The 15,258-nt window shown below is 40.8% G+C and overlaps 2 protein-coding genes across 7 annotated transcripts in view; one reads left to right on the top strand and one right to left on the bottom strand.

Moving 5' to 3' along the window:
* eya4 (EYA transcriptional coactivator and phosphatase 4) overlaps nucleotides 1–2,973 on the bottom strand; it is a 52,232-nt gene extending 49,259 nt beyond the window's left edge. For all 5 annotated transcript variants that reach the window (XM_084953059.1, XM_084953056.1, XM_084953057.1 and 2 more), the window contains exon 1: nucleotides 2,649–2,973. The gene's annotated coding sequence lies outside the window, so the exon portion shown is untranslated. The remainder of the gene's footprint in view (nucleotides 1–2,648) is intronic.
* Nucleotides 2,974–10,638: 7,665 nt separating this feature from the next.
* LOC146371596 (zinc-binding protein A33-like) lies at nucleotides 10,639–13,619 on the top strand. Of its 2 annotated transcripts, XM_084953635.1 has the most exons (6): nucleotides 10,639–11,251; nucleotides 11,386–11,481; nucleotides 11,563–11,793; nucleotides 11,893–11,915; nucleotides 12,100–12,218; nucleotides 12,369–13,619. In XM_084953635.1, exons 1-6 carry the CDS (start codon nucleotides 10,850–10,852, stop codon nucleotides 12,875–12,877), a joined length of 1,380 nt encoding a protein of 459 aa, XP_084809761.1. In that variant the 5' UTR covers nucleotides 10,639–10,849; the 3' UTR covers nucleotides 12,878–13,619. The 2 variants fall into 2 exon arrangements, with proteins under 2 accessions (XP_084809761.1, XP_084809759.1); XM_084953633.1 differs by having other exon boundaries at nucleotides 11,386–11,793.
* Nucleotides 13,620–15,258: the final 1,639 nt, after the last annotated feature.

Here is a 15,258-nt window from a genome sequence, read left to right as displayed (position 1 = left end):
GTTTTGTTGCCGAGTGTGTTTGCATGTGTGTGCACTGTGGAGTTTTCTGGCTCGATCCTTTAAACTAACTGGCATCCTTTTAATTTTTCATAGCGCTCAGCTCCTCCTAGCCTGAAACCGAAGACAATAATGCGTCTCTCAGGTGAATTGATTTGTGCCCAAGCCTCCCTGCTTCCCTCAACCCCCACCCTCTCCCTCCCTCCCTCCCGCCCTCTCTCTCTCACCTTTGTGGAGGACATAATCAGCCTTCTATTCGATCTGGCTGGGTTTCACCCTTCCCTTCATGATTTATTCTTCTTTAGCGGAAACGTGATGGGCAGTAAACCCACAAAGAGCAAAGTTTACTTCATGCTTGTAATGGAGCATTTGTCTTAGTTTTCCTTTTTTTTTTAAACTATAGCACAAATAAGCCACAAGGAGTTTTGATGATTAAAAGGGGATCTTTTTTTTTTTTTTTAAATGTCAGAACTAATTCTTATTAAATGATGCTGTCTATCTGCCCCAGCTGCCCTGCATGGCCCTAAAACCCACCCAGCAGTTACCTGACACTAAACAGGGAATCAATAGTGCCTGCCATTTCCTTCGGTGTCCCAGAAGAGAGAATTATATTTCTCACTATGGCTATTGACAGCGACATAAGAAACACATATGGGACGGCGGAGGGTTAGAAAGTGGACCAAATAGCTACACCGCGGTAATTTCACGCTATAAAAGCCGAAGGAAGGAGAATGTTGAACAAACCGCAGACTGCTGCTGGTCGGAGTGGCTGCAGGGAAAAATCACATGTTAAATTTGAGTTTAACCTCGCTGTCTTAGCAATCGCTTATATGCAGCTATATTAAATGACACGAGCAGTTTCCAAGATTACCAGTTAAGGATTAGTCTGTGCAAAATTTAAACTGTTTACATCCCCCCCCCCCCCCCCCCCCCCCCAAAAAAAAAAAATATCCCTAAGGCCTCTGACGTTTAAATGGTCAATATCTACATTTGCTTTTAACCTAAAAAGTTAAAATAAACAAATAAATAAAAATACAATAAAAATGAAGCGCACATTACCTGATATGAAGACTCAAATCTTCATATCAGAATAAAATATTTTATGCTAGGCAGGTTTAGGCCTAACGCAACATTTCTATAAACAATACGATATGCATATACGAGTTATTTTTTTTAAGTACAAAAAAAGATTTGGAAAATGTAAGAGTGCGATGCTGTTCTTTATTCTGGTCATTTTAAAAGGGATAAAACAGTGTGTTTTGCAGCCCTCCCCGTTTCGGGACAGGGTTAAACAACATAAAACAGTTTCCAGATAATGAAACTGATACTCTTAGACTTCTCCCACTAGAGGAAAAATAAAATGAATAAATAGAAACAAATGTGACGTGTTAAATACAGTATATATACGGGATTATTTAATGCCTTAAGATGGCCTCTAATTAACCGATATTACAAAGAACCAAAAAAACATTTAAACAAAAAATTTAAATATACTAGCAAACGCCAACACCCACTAAAAATCCCCTTTGGCTGCATTAAAATATTTAATCCTAAATATTTCACATTTCTGGTGGGATTATCATCCTTAGAATAACCGAGCCGTAATGTAAAATGAGATAGAAGGCCAGTGCAGGAGTTTACAATTTTCCAAAAATTCTCCACACTCTAAATCTTGCGCATTAATGCGCGTTGTTTAAGTATGAGCCCTTAATGTGAAATCTAATCTGTATGGATTACGGCGCAGTAGGCCCCTATCAGATTTTGAGTCGGCGTGTAACTTGTCATGTTGCTAGAGGCAGGCCAATAGCCAGGGGCCATTCAAGCCCTGAGAGCCCGGCAGTGGTATAAGATTCCCATTTCCTACATATCAAATATAAACACAAACTCCACGTGGGATGAGAGGCGAGATGGAGAGAAAAAGCCATGGACACGCGGAGGGATGAAGACTGAGAACTGAGGGGACACCAAGGGGACTAAACTCCTTCACGTGTCCACAAACTGAGAGGGAAAAAAAGGATGGACCGCACTGACCTGCAGTTAAAGACTGGTGTATGACCAATAACCACCAAAAAAATAATCACTGTCATTTTATCATTCTTTTCTTTTTAATAAGAAACCCCTTTTGCACAACTATTCAGTTTTACGGGGAAGGATCTGACGTAATTGTCTGTTCATTTATTGCCATGTTTCAGCAAAAAATTACAGCAACCACTAAATCTTTATTATTATTATTATTATTATTATTATTTGTCCACTTGTATAACATCAGGTAATCTATCGGTGTGCCGAGATTCCGGGGCTGGGATGAAGTCGGAGAAAAATGAACACACACTTAACACATCAGCGTTATTAACGGGCATGCACTGGCCTTACAACAACAATAACGTAAGGTAAAGACTTATATTAATAATAATATTATAAAAAACTGGACAGAGTCTATCACTCTTTGATGGAGGATAATTCATTTTAATGTTACTGATACATTTTACTGAATTGTGGGTTTTTTTTCATATAAATGTTTTTAAATCGGAATTAATCAAACTCAACAAAACTATGACAGTTTTCTCGCTTCTGCCACCTGACCTACAATTTAAGTGTCTAATAATAAAGCCACAGCCGTCTGGGAAAAACACAAACTAGTTTAAACATACCTGTGTTAAACCTATTGTCGTCCCAGCGAGAAATCAGCTCCCAGATTCTCTTCACTTCTTGCGAGCGCTCATAATCAAGTACTGCGTGATCGCCACACAGCTCTCCCTGCCGTCTGCAGGCTGTCACTGACCGGGATCAAAACACTCAGCTACTGCTTGCCATTATCAGCAAGAGTCCAAAAACAAGCCGATGAGTTATTCAGAGTCCTTAAAACAATTTTACAAACTCAAACACGAGTCCCGAGGCTCGCTTTCGGTGACCGGAACGCTCGCCCCCGCGGGAAACAACATTATTTTCAGTCCGCGTCCAAGTTTGAGCACCAGGCAGTTCAGAGGCATGGGACATTATTGAAGATTGCTCCTGCGCATGCGTCCAGCTGCCATGCGGATACTACCGGGCAAGAGTCCAAAGAAGTAATGGGGTTCAGAGTGGGGTGGGGTGGAGGGGACCAAAATGATTTCTTATTAATAGTTTGGCCCAAATGATGTGCTCACAGTTTTATATATCCCACAGGAGCAAAAACATCTAGCTATCAATCTATCTATCTGGTTTCCAATTAGTCCATTAATCCAGTATTATAAAGGATTCAGAAAAAAATTTGTATAGCAAAAGTATATATACACTTTTTACTGTATTTTTATATTCAAAAACAACATCCCTAGAAAGCCAGCTTTTTAAAAATACACAGTACATATGTAAACATGAAAGGCAAAAATGCAAACTTATGCAAACACGTCGAAGGAAAATGTGGTGGTTAATCTGTATACAGTTACAGGCAGGGAATCAGACAGAGGACAACGATGCCAGAAAACACGCTGGAGATGCAACGAAAAAACAAACAGAAAACAGCATGAGAGTAAAGTCAGACAGGACTGTTTTGGAGACGCCCCAGAAAGATGACAGGCTCGGCCATGGGATCTGTTTATTTGAAATATTGTTTGTTATGGCTTATAGATTCTCCGACTGTTGGGCCCCGCTGGCTTCGGATCAGCGCTCTTTTACCATGCTGTCATTTATTTAAGATCGTGATGTCAGCGACCACTCTGACTGATCGCTGATTGTTGCTTTAGAGATCCTGTTAATGTTCACACACGCATGCCCACACAGACTCACACACACACACACACACACACACACACACACACACACACACACACACACAGATACAAGAAAGTGAAAAATGCTTTGCACTACTTTCTTTTACTATCCCTCTCATACACACACTCACAAACACACAATCTTTGTTTATGTGCAAAGTTTTCTTGGTAATATTATGTAAGATGAAAAGAGCCAAAGTTTCTGTGGTTTCAAATGCTTTGCACAAATACTAAAAAACAAAAAAAAGGCTGGCAGTTTAACTGGCAATCACAGAGACAAAAAATCAAAGTCGCCCTAAAGAAAAGGCAGGAAAGTGGGAGCAGCCCTTTACCAAAACTATACCTTCTAATGGAAGTAAATATCTTTCTTTGTGTTTGTGGGTAAGAAAGGAAAGACGTATCTCACATTAAGTTTCATAGCCGCTTTCACGATGTTCATTTTTTACAGTGATCACCAAATGACAGGGCACAGAAATGAGGTCTGTCATCTTCCAAAGTCACACTGCTGCACAATTTAACTTTTTCATCATTTATCACATGGAATTGGACAGGATAAGTAGTGCAAAGTCATTTGATGCCATTTGTAGCTGGCATGACATCGCATGATGACTGATATGTGTGTTTTGGCACCGCATTGGGCGGGTCAAATTCAAACCCTTGGCATGGCTTGTGTACAGGAACTTGCATGGCAAATGGTACCCTGATGGTAGAAGAAAGAGAAAGCTGTAGTTGCATTTACTCTCAAATACACAGCAATTAGAAAAAAATGCTTTATAAAATAGACTTAGAGTGTTATCTTGAAAGGAGGTGAAGCACAGTGCTCTGTGACTAGTACCCCCACTCTCTTTTAATATAAACACTTGGAAATATCAGTCTCATTTTCTTATTTGTCACCTAGTTTAAACTATGTAAACAGCCAACTTGTTGTTGTGCACGTGTCAGTCTGGTTTACCTGTGCTACCCCCTCGCCCCCTCTAACACCCCACCTCTGAAGAAAGTCTATGACTAGCACAGTTTAGCTGAATCCTTGTTTGACTCCTTTAATAAGGCCTAGCCTGTTGTGCCTTCCTGCTTCTCAGTCCAGCAGCAGAACCCGGGACTGGACCCCGCCACTAAGTGATTGACACATTCTGGCAGAATGAATTAAAACCTCGTGCTGTGACACATCCCAGAATAGCAAGAAGCTGTTGCTGAACTGCAGTCTCTAGTGCCGCATGTCAGCAAGCTTAAAAAACTTGGCAGAACATTCTGCACAAAGGAAGCATGTACAGGTGTTTGTGTGTTCCTCTCGGTGTGTGTGAGACCGCCTGTGCGTATGAGCCGACATGCGCTGACGTACGGTATGTTAATGCTTCAGCTATATCAGCAGTCTAAAGAGTTAATCCAACAGGCGGCCTAAAGCAGAGCCGGAGTGCCGATATTTGTCATGTTTTACACGATTTTGTGAAGCCCGATTGACGCTTTTTCAATTAAACTGAGACCACTTTGGAATTTGAAGGCAGTGGCAGATGGATCTATTTTTTTGGCCAGCTGTTCTCTGGAGGGTGACGCTGGGGTGGGGTGCGGGGGGCTAAGCCCCAAGATGTTTTGTGGCGTAGGACTGTGAGTCTGTGTGCCAAGTCACAGAGCTCCCGGTTCTTGCCAAGCAGGGGGTGGGTTGAGAGAAAATGCCATTTAGCTGGCTGGTATTTATAGATATGTGAGGAACTTGTGCTCAGTCCTGGCCGAGGTGCTGACGACGTAAAACGAGAGGACGATTCCAGAAGTCGAGTGTCAGGGCACACAGATAAAAATACCCGGTGAAAGATGGGTCCGGTCATTAGTGGTGCAGTGTGGCATGTGACATGGCAGCATTTCAGAGGTGATTTATGGTTATTACTACAGCTAACCTATAGCTCTCCCTTTCCTGCCCCCACCCTACATCTCAAATTGGTTTGCAAAATGGAATGGCAAATGGAGTTTATTTCAGGGGCCGAGTGCGCAGAAAAAAACAGAAGAAGTGTGGAGCAATTTAGACTTTGGCAAGGTGCCACGGCTCGGTGTAAGATTTTACCACAATACTGGGAAAACATGATGATAAATTACACTTCTAACAGCTATTTAAGGTGGAAATGCAGAAGGCAAAAGCTACTTTCATGTTACCACTAACCCCGTGTTACTGCAAGAGCTGAAAAAGAGCATATGAAAAGTTTTCCTGTGTCAATCATATCATACTGGACAAAAATGATGTGGGCTGATGATAGGTTGTGGGGGTAATGATCTCACTTCAGGTCACTGCCTTCTGTAATTGCCCGGAGCAAGCTGCCACAGGGAGGAACAAAGGAAACATTTCACACGTCGTAAATTCATGTAATGCCCTGCTGCAGAGCTGCTCCTCTGGTTACATTGCTCCTCAGAATTTCTTTTTGTTTTGTTTTAACTTAGTTAATCATTAAAAACATAACAGTTTGCATTCAGATAGTGAAAGTTTCATATGTAGCAGGCCTAAGGAGCCACATTGCCAGCTGAGGCTGACAGCTTTTTTCCCCTGCTCTGTTTCAGAGCTGATGCACGTGTACCTGCCTGTCCTCTGTTCATCCTCCGCCCCAATTTGTGTGTCACAGTGACAAAAACACACATTGAGCAGAGAGGAAGAGGAGGGGGACAGGTGTAGTAAGGATAACATTGCTCTACTTGGTGATGTTTGGTTGCTGCAACCATTGGTGTAGTCCTTTAGTTTTTGAAACATGTTATCCAGAATGAGCCACAATGTAGAAATAAAATTGTGTTTCATCTTACCCATCTTACTCATCTTAGCCTTTATATACATCATAAACTGTGCAGTCACAATTTACATTCAAATGCAGAAGGTAAACTATTCAATTCAATTCAGTTTTATTTATTTAGCCAAATCACCAAAACAGTCATGTAAAGGCACTTTATATTGTAAGGTAAAGGTAAAGAGCCTACCATAGTACAGAGAAACCCCACGAAGTAGACCAGCTCCTATGATCAAGCAATTGGCGACAGTGGGAAGGAAAAACCTCCTTTAAACAGGAAGAAACCAGGCTTGGGGAATGGCAGCCATCTACCACAAATGCTTGAAATGTATTACTGGTCATATTTTATTAATTTTGATCATTTGTTAAGAAGACTTGTATGAGAAACATTTATCTGACACATTTATCTTAAGAATATTTATGGTTATTAAATTCACCTTCTTAATGTGAGTCAAGTCTTTTCTCCCGTCTTTCTCTGCTCTTTTCCCCCCTCCTCCCTCCTCCCCCACTGGTCATTGCACATGTTGTTCCTCCCCGGTCTTGTTTTATCTGATGTTTCTTCCTCTTAAAAAGGGGTTTTTCTTTCCCACTGTCGCCAAGTGTTTATTCATTTTTGGTCATCTAAAAAGTTTTCTCTTTATTTTTGTTGAGTCTCTACCCTGCAATAATAAAGCACCTTTAGGTGAGTTTTATTGTGCACTGAACAGAAAAAGAAGACATATCCAGGGAGAACAGTTGCACTTGAAAGAAATGTAGTGTGTGATTTGCATGGCCAGGCAGGAGGGGATGGACATGAGGTTTTTTCTCTCCTCTGACCCACCAGAACGGTGCCCTAGCTGGGTTACAGACTTCCTGATTTACTAATAAGGCACTGATAAGACTTTACTAATAAGGCCCTCTCCCGCTTAACAAAACACACACTTCAGCAGTGTAGCCCACCCTTTGTCACAAGAGAACTTGTGAGTAGGGTTTACAGAGGCGAGGAATGATTTGCATGTTAATGGATTTGCGGATTCTAAATGAGGTCAGTTTACAGTTACACCTTTTTGCATGCATGAAGGTCTAACGTCTAATTATGTCATTTTAATGAGCTGAGATGAGCTTTAGAGGTCTAAAAAAATGCTATAAGATTTTGTAATATATATATATATGTATACTGTATCAAAAATGTTCTCCAAAGTCTCCAAACACATTTCAAATATCATACAACATTTTTCTCCAACACTTGGTGTCTCACTGAACTACTTCCCAGTATTTAGTCTTTTGTCCCTGGAGGCAGATGATGGAGCATATGCCTTACTCGCTGAGATGGAGATCAAGTGTGTGTTAGAGCAGCTGAGAAGCAAGATGGAAAGAGCAGGAAAGTGTGTGATTTCGTCCTACATTCAGAGGCTCGAGAGGCTACTCTCATGTGTGAAAGCACAGTGCAGTGTCTGTGTTTCACTTAGAAGCATGTGGTTTGTGTGTGTATGTGTGTGTATTGGGTAGGGGTATCAGGCCAACAAAATTAGTTTACCATCAGCTGTGCTCTCGTTCAGTCCCGGCCACCATCCAGTATTTCTTCCAACTCTCTCCATCTAATTGTGGCTCTGGACGGCTTTACAGCACCACCCTTGGGATGCTACTGTGGCCAGATCCAGAACACTAGGCTTTATGTAGATTGAATGTTTTATGGTTATGGACATAATATTTAAGTATAGAAACAGTCGCACCACAGCACCCTGCTCTAATAATTACGCCAGCCTGTAGGTAAGTGGGAAAAGCTGTGTAACTGACCTCACACTGCGTAGTGTGAGAGATGTAGATAACCCAACAGTTGAATCAAATCAATGCCATGTCTCAAGTTGGTTACATTAAGCGGGAGGGGACAGACAGACTCCACATTTTTTTTTAAGTAGAGCGGGGAGAGCGGGAACTGTAGTAGCCACATGGTGGTGAGTGCTGTCATGTTAAAACAGTTAGCCTTTGATAGCTGCTGCAGTGGTCAGAGGACAAATCATTAGAAATTTTCACTGTCTAGAATCTGATGGATGTAGCTTATGTGTGTGCCTTCACGCAAATGCATGGCCATGAGAAAAACGATTGGTGGGGGGAAGAGAATGGAAGAAAATGATTGGTGGTGTGCTTTTGCTTGTGACAGTGACTTGATGTAAGTTAATCATCAATTTGGAAAATATGTGATCTCAGATTCTACGTAGCCATACATGACTTTTACCCAGTATGTATCTGCTTCAGAATTTCTAATGTTAAATCACTTCAGTTTTTATATATGTACCACCAAACTGGATCAAGAATCACCTCAAGGCACTTTACATGGCACATGACTTACAATATGAAATAAGTATAAATAAAACATGTTTTTTTATCATGGTGGAAGCAAGACAGCGAAGGTGAGGAAAAATTCATGACAGTGTCTTCTTTTGCTCCTGGTTCTGTGAAATTTGCTTTGTGAGTAAGGAAACCTGCACTTTTGGAATCTGTGAGATGTCTGCTTGCAGCTCCTGATGGCATGTTCATTGGGTGAAAGATACATGTTTTTTGTTTACATCTTTTGGTGGAATCGGGTTACCTGCTCTTCAATTGTTTTAGCTGTTTGGTGGTTGTTGAAATGTTTTAGCCTGGTACCGGGGGCATCAGGGTTCAACAGGTTTTAACTGCTTATTGCTTAATTATTTTGTGTAGTATGAATGGAGGTTTTTATCAGTATGAAAAACTGTAAAACAATTAAAAGTCCAAAAAGTCCTTGTGCTTGTTTGTGGTGAGCAGCAGATCAAACAAGTTAAGAATTAGAAACGGATTTAAGTGCCCATTCAGGCCTACAGGTTTTCTCTTAGCCATTGACTAAGCGAAAACCTGTAGTGATCCCATATGTGTCAGGATTATCGGAACAGTTGAGACGCATCTTTTCTAAACACCGCGTCTCTGTGGCTTTCAAACCCCAAAACACGCTGCACCAAAAATTGGTCCACCCCAAGGATCGCGTCCCCTGACACAAACAGACTAACATAGCGTACGCTGTTAAGTGCCAGGAGGATTGCCAGGGAGGAACGCTGGTTTGAGTGCGGAGTCAAGGAGGCCATTTACTTGAAAAGGGAAAGACCATCTTTGAATTGAGGACCTGAGGGTACATCTTTCACCATCTTATAATGCTGTGATCGCAGGCATTCCCAACTCTCTGTGAATGGTACGCATGGCCATTGATCAGTGGTTGTTGATCAATGGCCATGAGAATTTGCATAATCATGATGAAGTAACTGACCTCCCAGCCCATTGTTCCCTCAGTGGGCTGGTTTCAGTCATTGTGCAAATGTACTGTTTATAAGATTGGGGAAACCTGCAGTCGGCTGAGACTGAAGAAGTCATTTGGATGAGTGACGAAACGTTTCTCCCACTGAAAACGCTACGTTCAGATGAACAGAATCAACTTTTGGAGAACACAGATCTCCTTCCTTCTTTCACATAATGGTATGAGCCAAGTCTTTCTTTGCATGTGATTGGCCACATGGTGTGCCCCCCATCCCTACCTGCATGGATTCTCAGCAGAGCCAATAACAATTGGGCCATTAACAATTGACATTATTAACTGCCGTATGTGGCCTGCAGGCCGGAAGTCTGGCACCCCTGTTTTAAAATAAAATTTTTTAAAGAAACTCAGGGGAGCGTTATTGTAATACAAGCCTTAAGTTTAGTCTCTCTGCCCCCCCCCCCTCTGTCTTTGCTTAAAAGAAACCAACCAGGAAAAAAGTTGTGAGAAGCACTTCACACACGTACACACACACACAGTTCTTTATTGTCAGATGCCACGTTTATTTTTAGCTTTCATTTATTGTGACAGTCCGTAGTCTGGAAAGCTCCGGTCTCAGCTGATCCCCGCTTCCCCTCCGCTCCTCTCCCATCTCACTAAAAAAGGGGAAGGAAACCGTCATCAGCCCAAACGCCATCAGCTGTTCTCACCTGCGTCTCTAGCACCGCCCCGTTGAGCTCACTGCACCACTCCTCCCCTGCAGCCGGCCCGGGACCTCACCTCCGCCACAAAAGTATTTCCTCCTTCTAGTGCAAATCATGTGATTGTATCGCAGGGTCAAACAAAGCTCCTCCCCCAGTGTTTTTTTCTTCTTAGTGGACAGGAAGAAAGAAATGACATCTGCACCCACAGCTGTCCTGTATGTAGATTTTCAAAAGAGTAACAAGATAGATAATCCATAAAAGATAATCCATTAAATAGTTATAATAGTTATTAAGGTCAGTTTTTGAAGCTGCTTCAACCGTGAGTACTAAATTTGAGCAAACTGGAGTGACTCTTTGAAAGTGAAAGTAAGGCTGCTTAAGGAAAAAAACGGCAAAATGGCTTCTAATGTATCACAGTCTGAACTGGACTGCATCTGCCCTGTTTGTTGTGATATATTTAAGGATCCCGTTATCTTGCTGTGTGGTCACAGCTTCTGTAAGTACTGTCTTGAGGAGTGGTGGAGGCAGAGTAGCCTTCAGGCTTGCCCGGTCTGTAAAGAAATATTTCCTATGTCTCGGGCACCACGTAACCTGGCACTGAGAAATCTCTCTGACAACCTGAGAAGAGAGAGGAGTCAGGCTGCATCAGCATCTAAGGAGCTCTGCAGTCTGCACGACGAGAAACTCAGACTCTTCTGTCAGGATGACCAGCAGCTCATCTGTGTGGTTTGCAGGGATGCAAAACAACACAAGAAACACAACTGTGTCCCCATCAACGAAGCAGCAGAAGAGCACAGAGTAAGCAGTGCAATGATATTTGTTTTTAATTTGGTAGTTAACAAAAGTTAACAAATTTTTTGTAAATAATCTAAGTGAAATCTAACTAAGTGATCCCCTGTATACTGTGTAATAATTATTCACTTTATTTGTAGACTAAAATCAAGATTGAGGTGATGCACTTAAAGAGCAAACTGGGGACGTTTGAAGAAGAAAAACTCAGATATGATAAAATGGCTAACCACATTAAGGTAAGTTACAGACATACAATGCTATTGAAGCTAAAGCAAACATTGTATCTTGTCTTCCATCAGAATTGTGTTTCTCCTCAGCTCCAGGCCCAGGATACAGAGAAGACCATCAAAGGAGAGTTTCAGAAGCTTTACCAGTTCCTGAGAGCAGAGGAAGCTGGGAGGATAGATGCAGTGAGGAAGGAGGCAGCACTCAAGAGTCAGACAATGAACCTGAAGATCGTAAACATGACTGCTGAGATCTCCTCACTTAGAGACAAAATCAAAACCTTAGAGGGGGAGATGAAAGCTGGAGACATGGCATTTATGATGGTATGTGTGGTAATCAATACTTTTGATTTAAATTTTGCCATCTAACAAAATCTGAAGCACAGATTTTTAAAAATAATTTCTTTCCTCTTTATTTGATAGAACATCGAATCCACTATGGAGCGGTAAGTACAAGAAACTGCTGGTTAATGATGTATTCAAGTATGAAAATCTGTCCATCATAACCACTCACTTCTCTTTGAGTGACTACATGTGAACAAAAATGCTAAATAAATAAATAAATAAAATAAAAATCAAGGGCGGTGCATTTGATTTGTTTTGTTTAGTTTTGTTTGGCCATTCTTTCAGATCTCAGTGCACACTCTCAGATCCAGTCACTCCATCAGGAGCTCTGATCGATGAGGCCAAACACCTTGGGAAACTGCTCTTCTCAGTCTGGATAAAAATGAAGACTCTAATCCAATACAGTAAGCAAAATATTGTTGTTTCGGACTCCCCTTTTTGACCTTATATCTGAAGTACCTGGGACTTTTGCAAGTACCTGTTGAATGTTTTCATTAAGTAAAAGAACAGGGTTTTGTACTAAAACCTTTTATTTCTATTTCTTTACCCAATAGCTCCTGTAGTTATGGATCCCAACACTTGCTCCCAGGGAATGACTGTATCAGAACATTTGACTTGTCTAACATCATGTGATTCTACATTATTTCCTCAAAACCCTGAAAGGCTGCGTGGTTTAAATATTCTTGGATATGAAGGCTTTAGTTCTGGAAAGCACAGCTGGGATGTAGAGGTAGATGGTTATTGGGCTGTTGGTGTAGCTACGCAAACCAGTGTTTCTTATTCTGAAAAGATCTGGGGCATCTATGTGTGCATCTGCACTAACATTTTGCGTGAACTTACACCAGAAGACTATGTCAAAGAGGTAATGGAAGATTCATTTCCTCAGAAGGTCAGAGTGAACTTAGATTATGACAAAGGAATACTATCATTTTTTGACCTTGGCCGGAAAGTGCCCGTACATACCATCAGATACACTTTTACTGAAAAACTCTTTCCATACTTTTGTGGTGAGACAAAAATTCTTCCACCTGAATTGTCAGTAGGGATAACACAAGTAAAATAGACATTCTGCAAAACTACAAAGTCCTCATAAAATAAGGACTCATTTGAAACTCTTTTTTGTAATGTTGAGGATATTTACAATGTAACCAAAATTTTCAGTGATTGAATGTAATAGATATACAGTATTTCCACAATGCCCCATATTGTGGCTAATATTGGTCTACATGTATACATAGTACATGAATGAATGGTTATGAGGTAATACCACATGACAATAGTGTACGACCATCTCGCTCTCTTTTTCAGTCTTTTCACCACTAAAACACTCACATGTATGAATCCACAGCCGTGCTGATACTGAATCTCGGTGGTATTACAGCTGGAATGCCTGCTATGTTTTTTCAACTAATGAAAGAATGAAGAAAAACAAACAGAGGGGCCAAATTAAAAGAGAAAAGGGATCGAGAGAAGAAAACACTGAGGGAGAAAAGGAAAGAATGGAAGAACGGGGCATACGGGCTTCATTTAGTCTGGACTCCTCTGCATGTTTTACATGAGTGTGAGTCTGCTTTTGTCAGAGCTAATGAAGGTTCGAGATGGAGAATGACTGACAAGCCTGCTTAACTGTGGTTGTGAGGTAATTATGTTTGAATTACTTTAATTTGAGAGACGTGTATTTTTCAGATTTATATGAAGGGAATTTTGCTTTTGCTATTTTGAAAGTTGTTTTAATCATCAGTATATTGTTCATATTTACTGACTTAAAATTGATTTGTAAATGTACAAACCTTACTGCAAACTCAATTGTGACAAATTTCAATTTCTGGAATAAAAATGTGTTTCCTCTATGGTTTGTTGTTGTTGTTGTTGTTTACTCACACTGTTTTCCCTACACGGTCAATTTTTTTAAAAGTGTAGCAACTGTTTTTCTCTCTCAAAATCCCCTTTAATTAATCAATCATTTGATATTTGAACAGAGAACACCCAGAGCCACTGAGCAGAATATGTCAAATGTTATTTTAAAGGAATTTCTCTTTAAATCAAATCTGAGAATTTTCAAAGCTCAAGCCGTTGTTTTTGTAAGTTCGTGGACATTAGTGTTGTCCCATAATATTACAGAGAAAATCAATCATTTTTTTTAGCACCAGTTAATTTCCTTAAATAAATTAAGAGGGACATAAATATAATCGTTGTGTGTATATTGTACATGGGATTCAAACATGTAGGTACTTTATGTGAGTGTGCTGTTCATAAATCACTGTGCACAGGTCAGAGGTAAAGAAGCACTGAACTAATGAAGCAGGACAAAGATATCAAAAGTGGAGCAATGATGTTTATGAGATTGACAACATGGCTCCGAGCAGGAGTGGTAACAGTAAGCAGGTCACAAGTTTAGATAGGAATAGAAAGAAAACAAACGAGACGAGCAAAGGGAGGGGAGAGATGTGCCAACTGCCCTGAGGTTGGAGACATAAGATCTATAGTACTTCGGACCAGCGCCTCTGTAGTCAGACTTGGCTTGGCTTCTGAGGAGATGACAGTGTGTCTCAGTGTATGTGATCAGTTGGTGATGAAAGAGTTGCAAATGTGCAATACTGTGCCAATTTTCTAAAGAGCCCTTGTGGAGATTTAGATTGTTTATCATGTAATACCATCAGGTATCATTTGAGTGACCTCAGATTCAGTCTGCAACATGGAAATGACCCCAAACACGCAGGTTGGTCCTGAATACACTATATGAATAAAATGCCTTATAAAAGTATTGAAAAGTACTAGGCCACACCTCTTGATCTTTGAATCCTGGTCCCAATGCCACAACATCAAGCACCTAACCATACACTGTGCCTTTACAAATATTTGCAAAAGAATGGGTCATTCTAAAGAGCTCAGCAAATACAAGAGTGATACTGCAATATGATGCTAATATTGCCCGTAGATAATCCATTATCAAGTATCAAGTCGTATTAGTGCAGAGTCAGCCACAAAGTTACAGAGCGGGTTTTGTTATCAGCATAAAAACTGTGCACTGGGAGCTTCATGGCATGGATTCCATGGCTAGGCAGTTCCTATAAGTGCAATGTAAATGGTCCACTACTTTTGCCCTTGTAGTGTAGCTTGAGCGACAAGAAGAAGTTCAGCAACAGACAGTATGGTCTCCACAGAGCCCTGTGTAGTCCCAGACTCACTGAGTCAGGCTCAAACTACACAAAGAGAACTAAGACACATAGAAAAAGCCGGAATCCACAGAACAACTTAATTATATGCACTATAAATGGGAGCAAATATCTGTTTTTCTAATTTTTTCACAGTATTATTAAAACCTTTGCACAGTGTCCACAAATGGATAGATGATGGACATACAAATCAGTTAAAATAAGTGGTGGAATAAGAAAAACAGCTATACGCACAACAACCTGTATGCACACGCTACAGTTACTGAAA

This window comes from Perissodus microlepis, chromosome 15, assembly GCF_051167445.1.
Source record: "Perissodus microlepis isolate ML-2025 ecotype Zambia chromosome 15, ASM5116744v1, whole genome shotgun sequence".
Taxonomy (NCBI): Eukaryota; Metazoa; Chordata; class Actinopteri; order Cichliformes; family Cichlidae; genus Perissodus; species Perissodus microlepis.
This window is presented reverse-complemented; position numbering and strand designations above follow the sequence as displayed.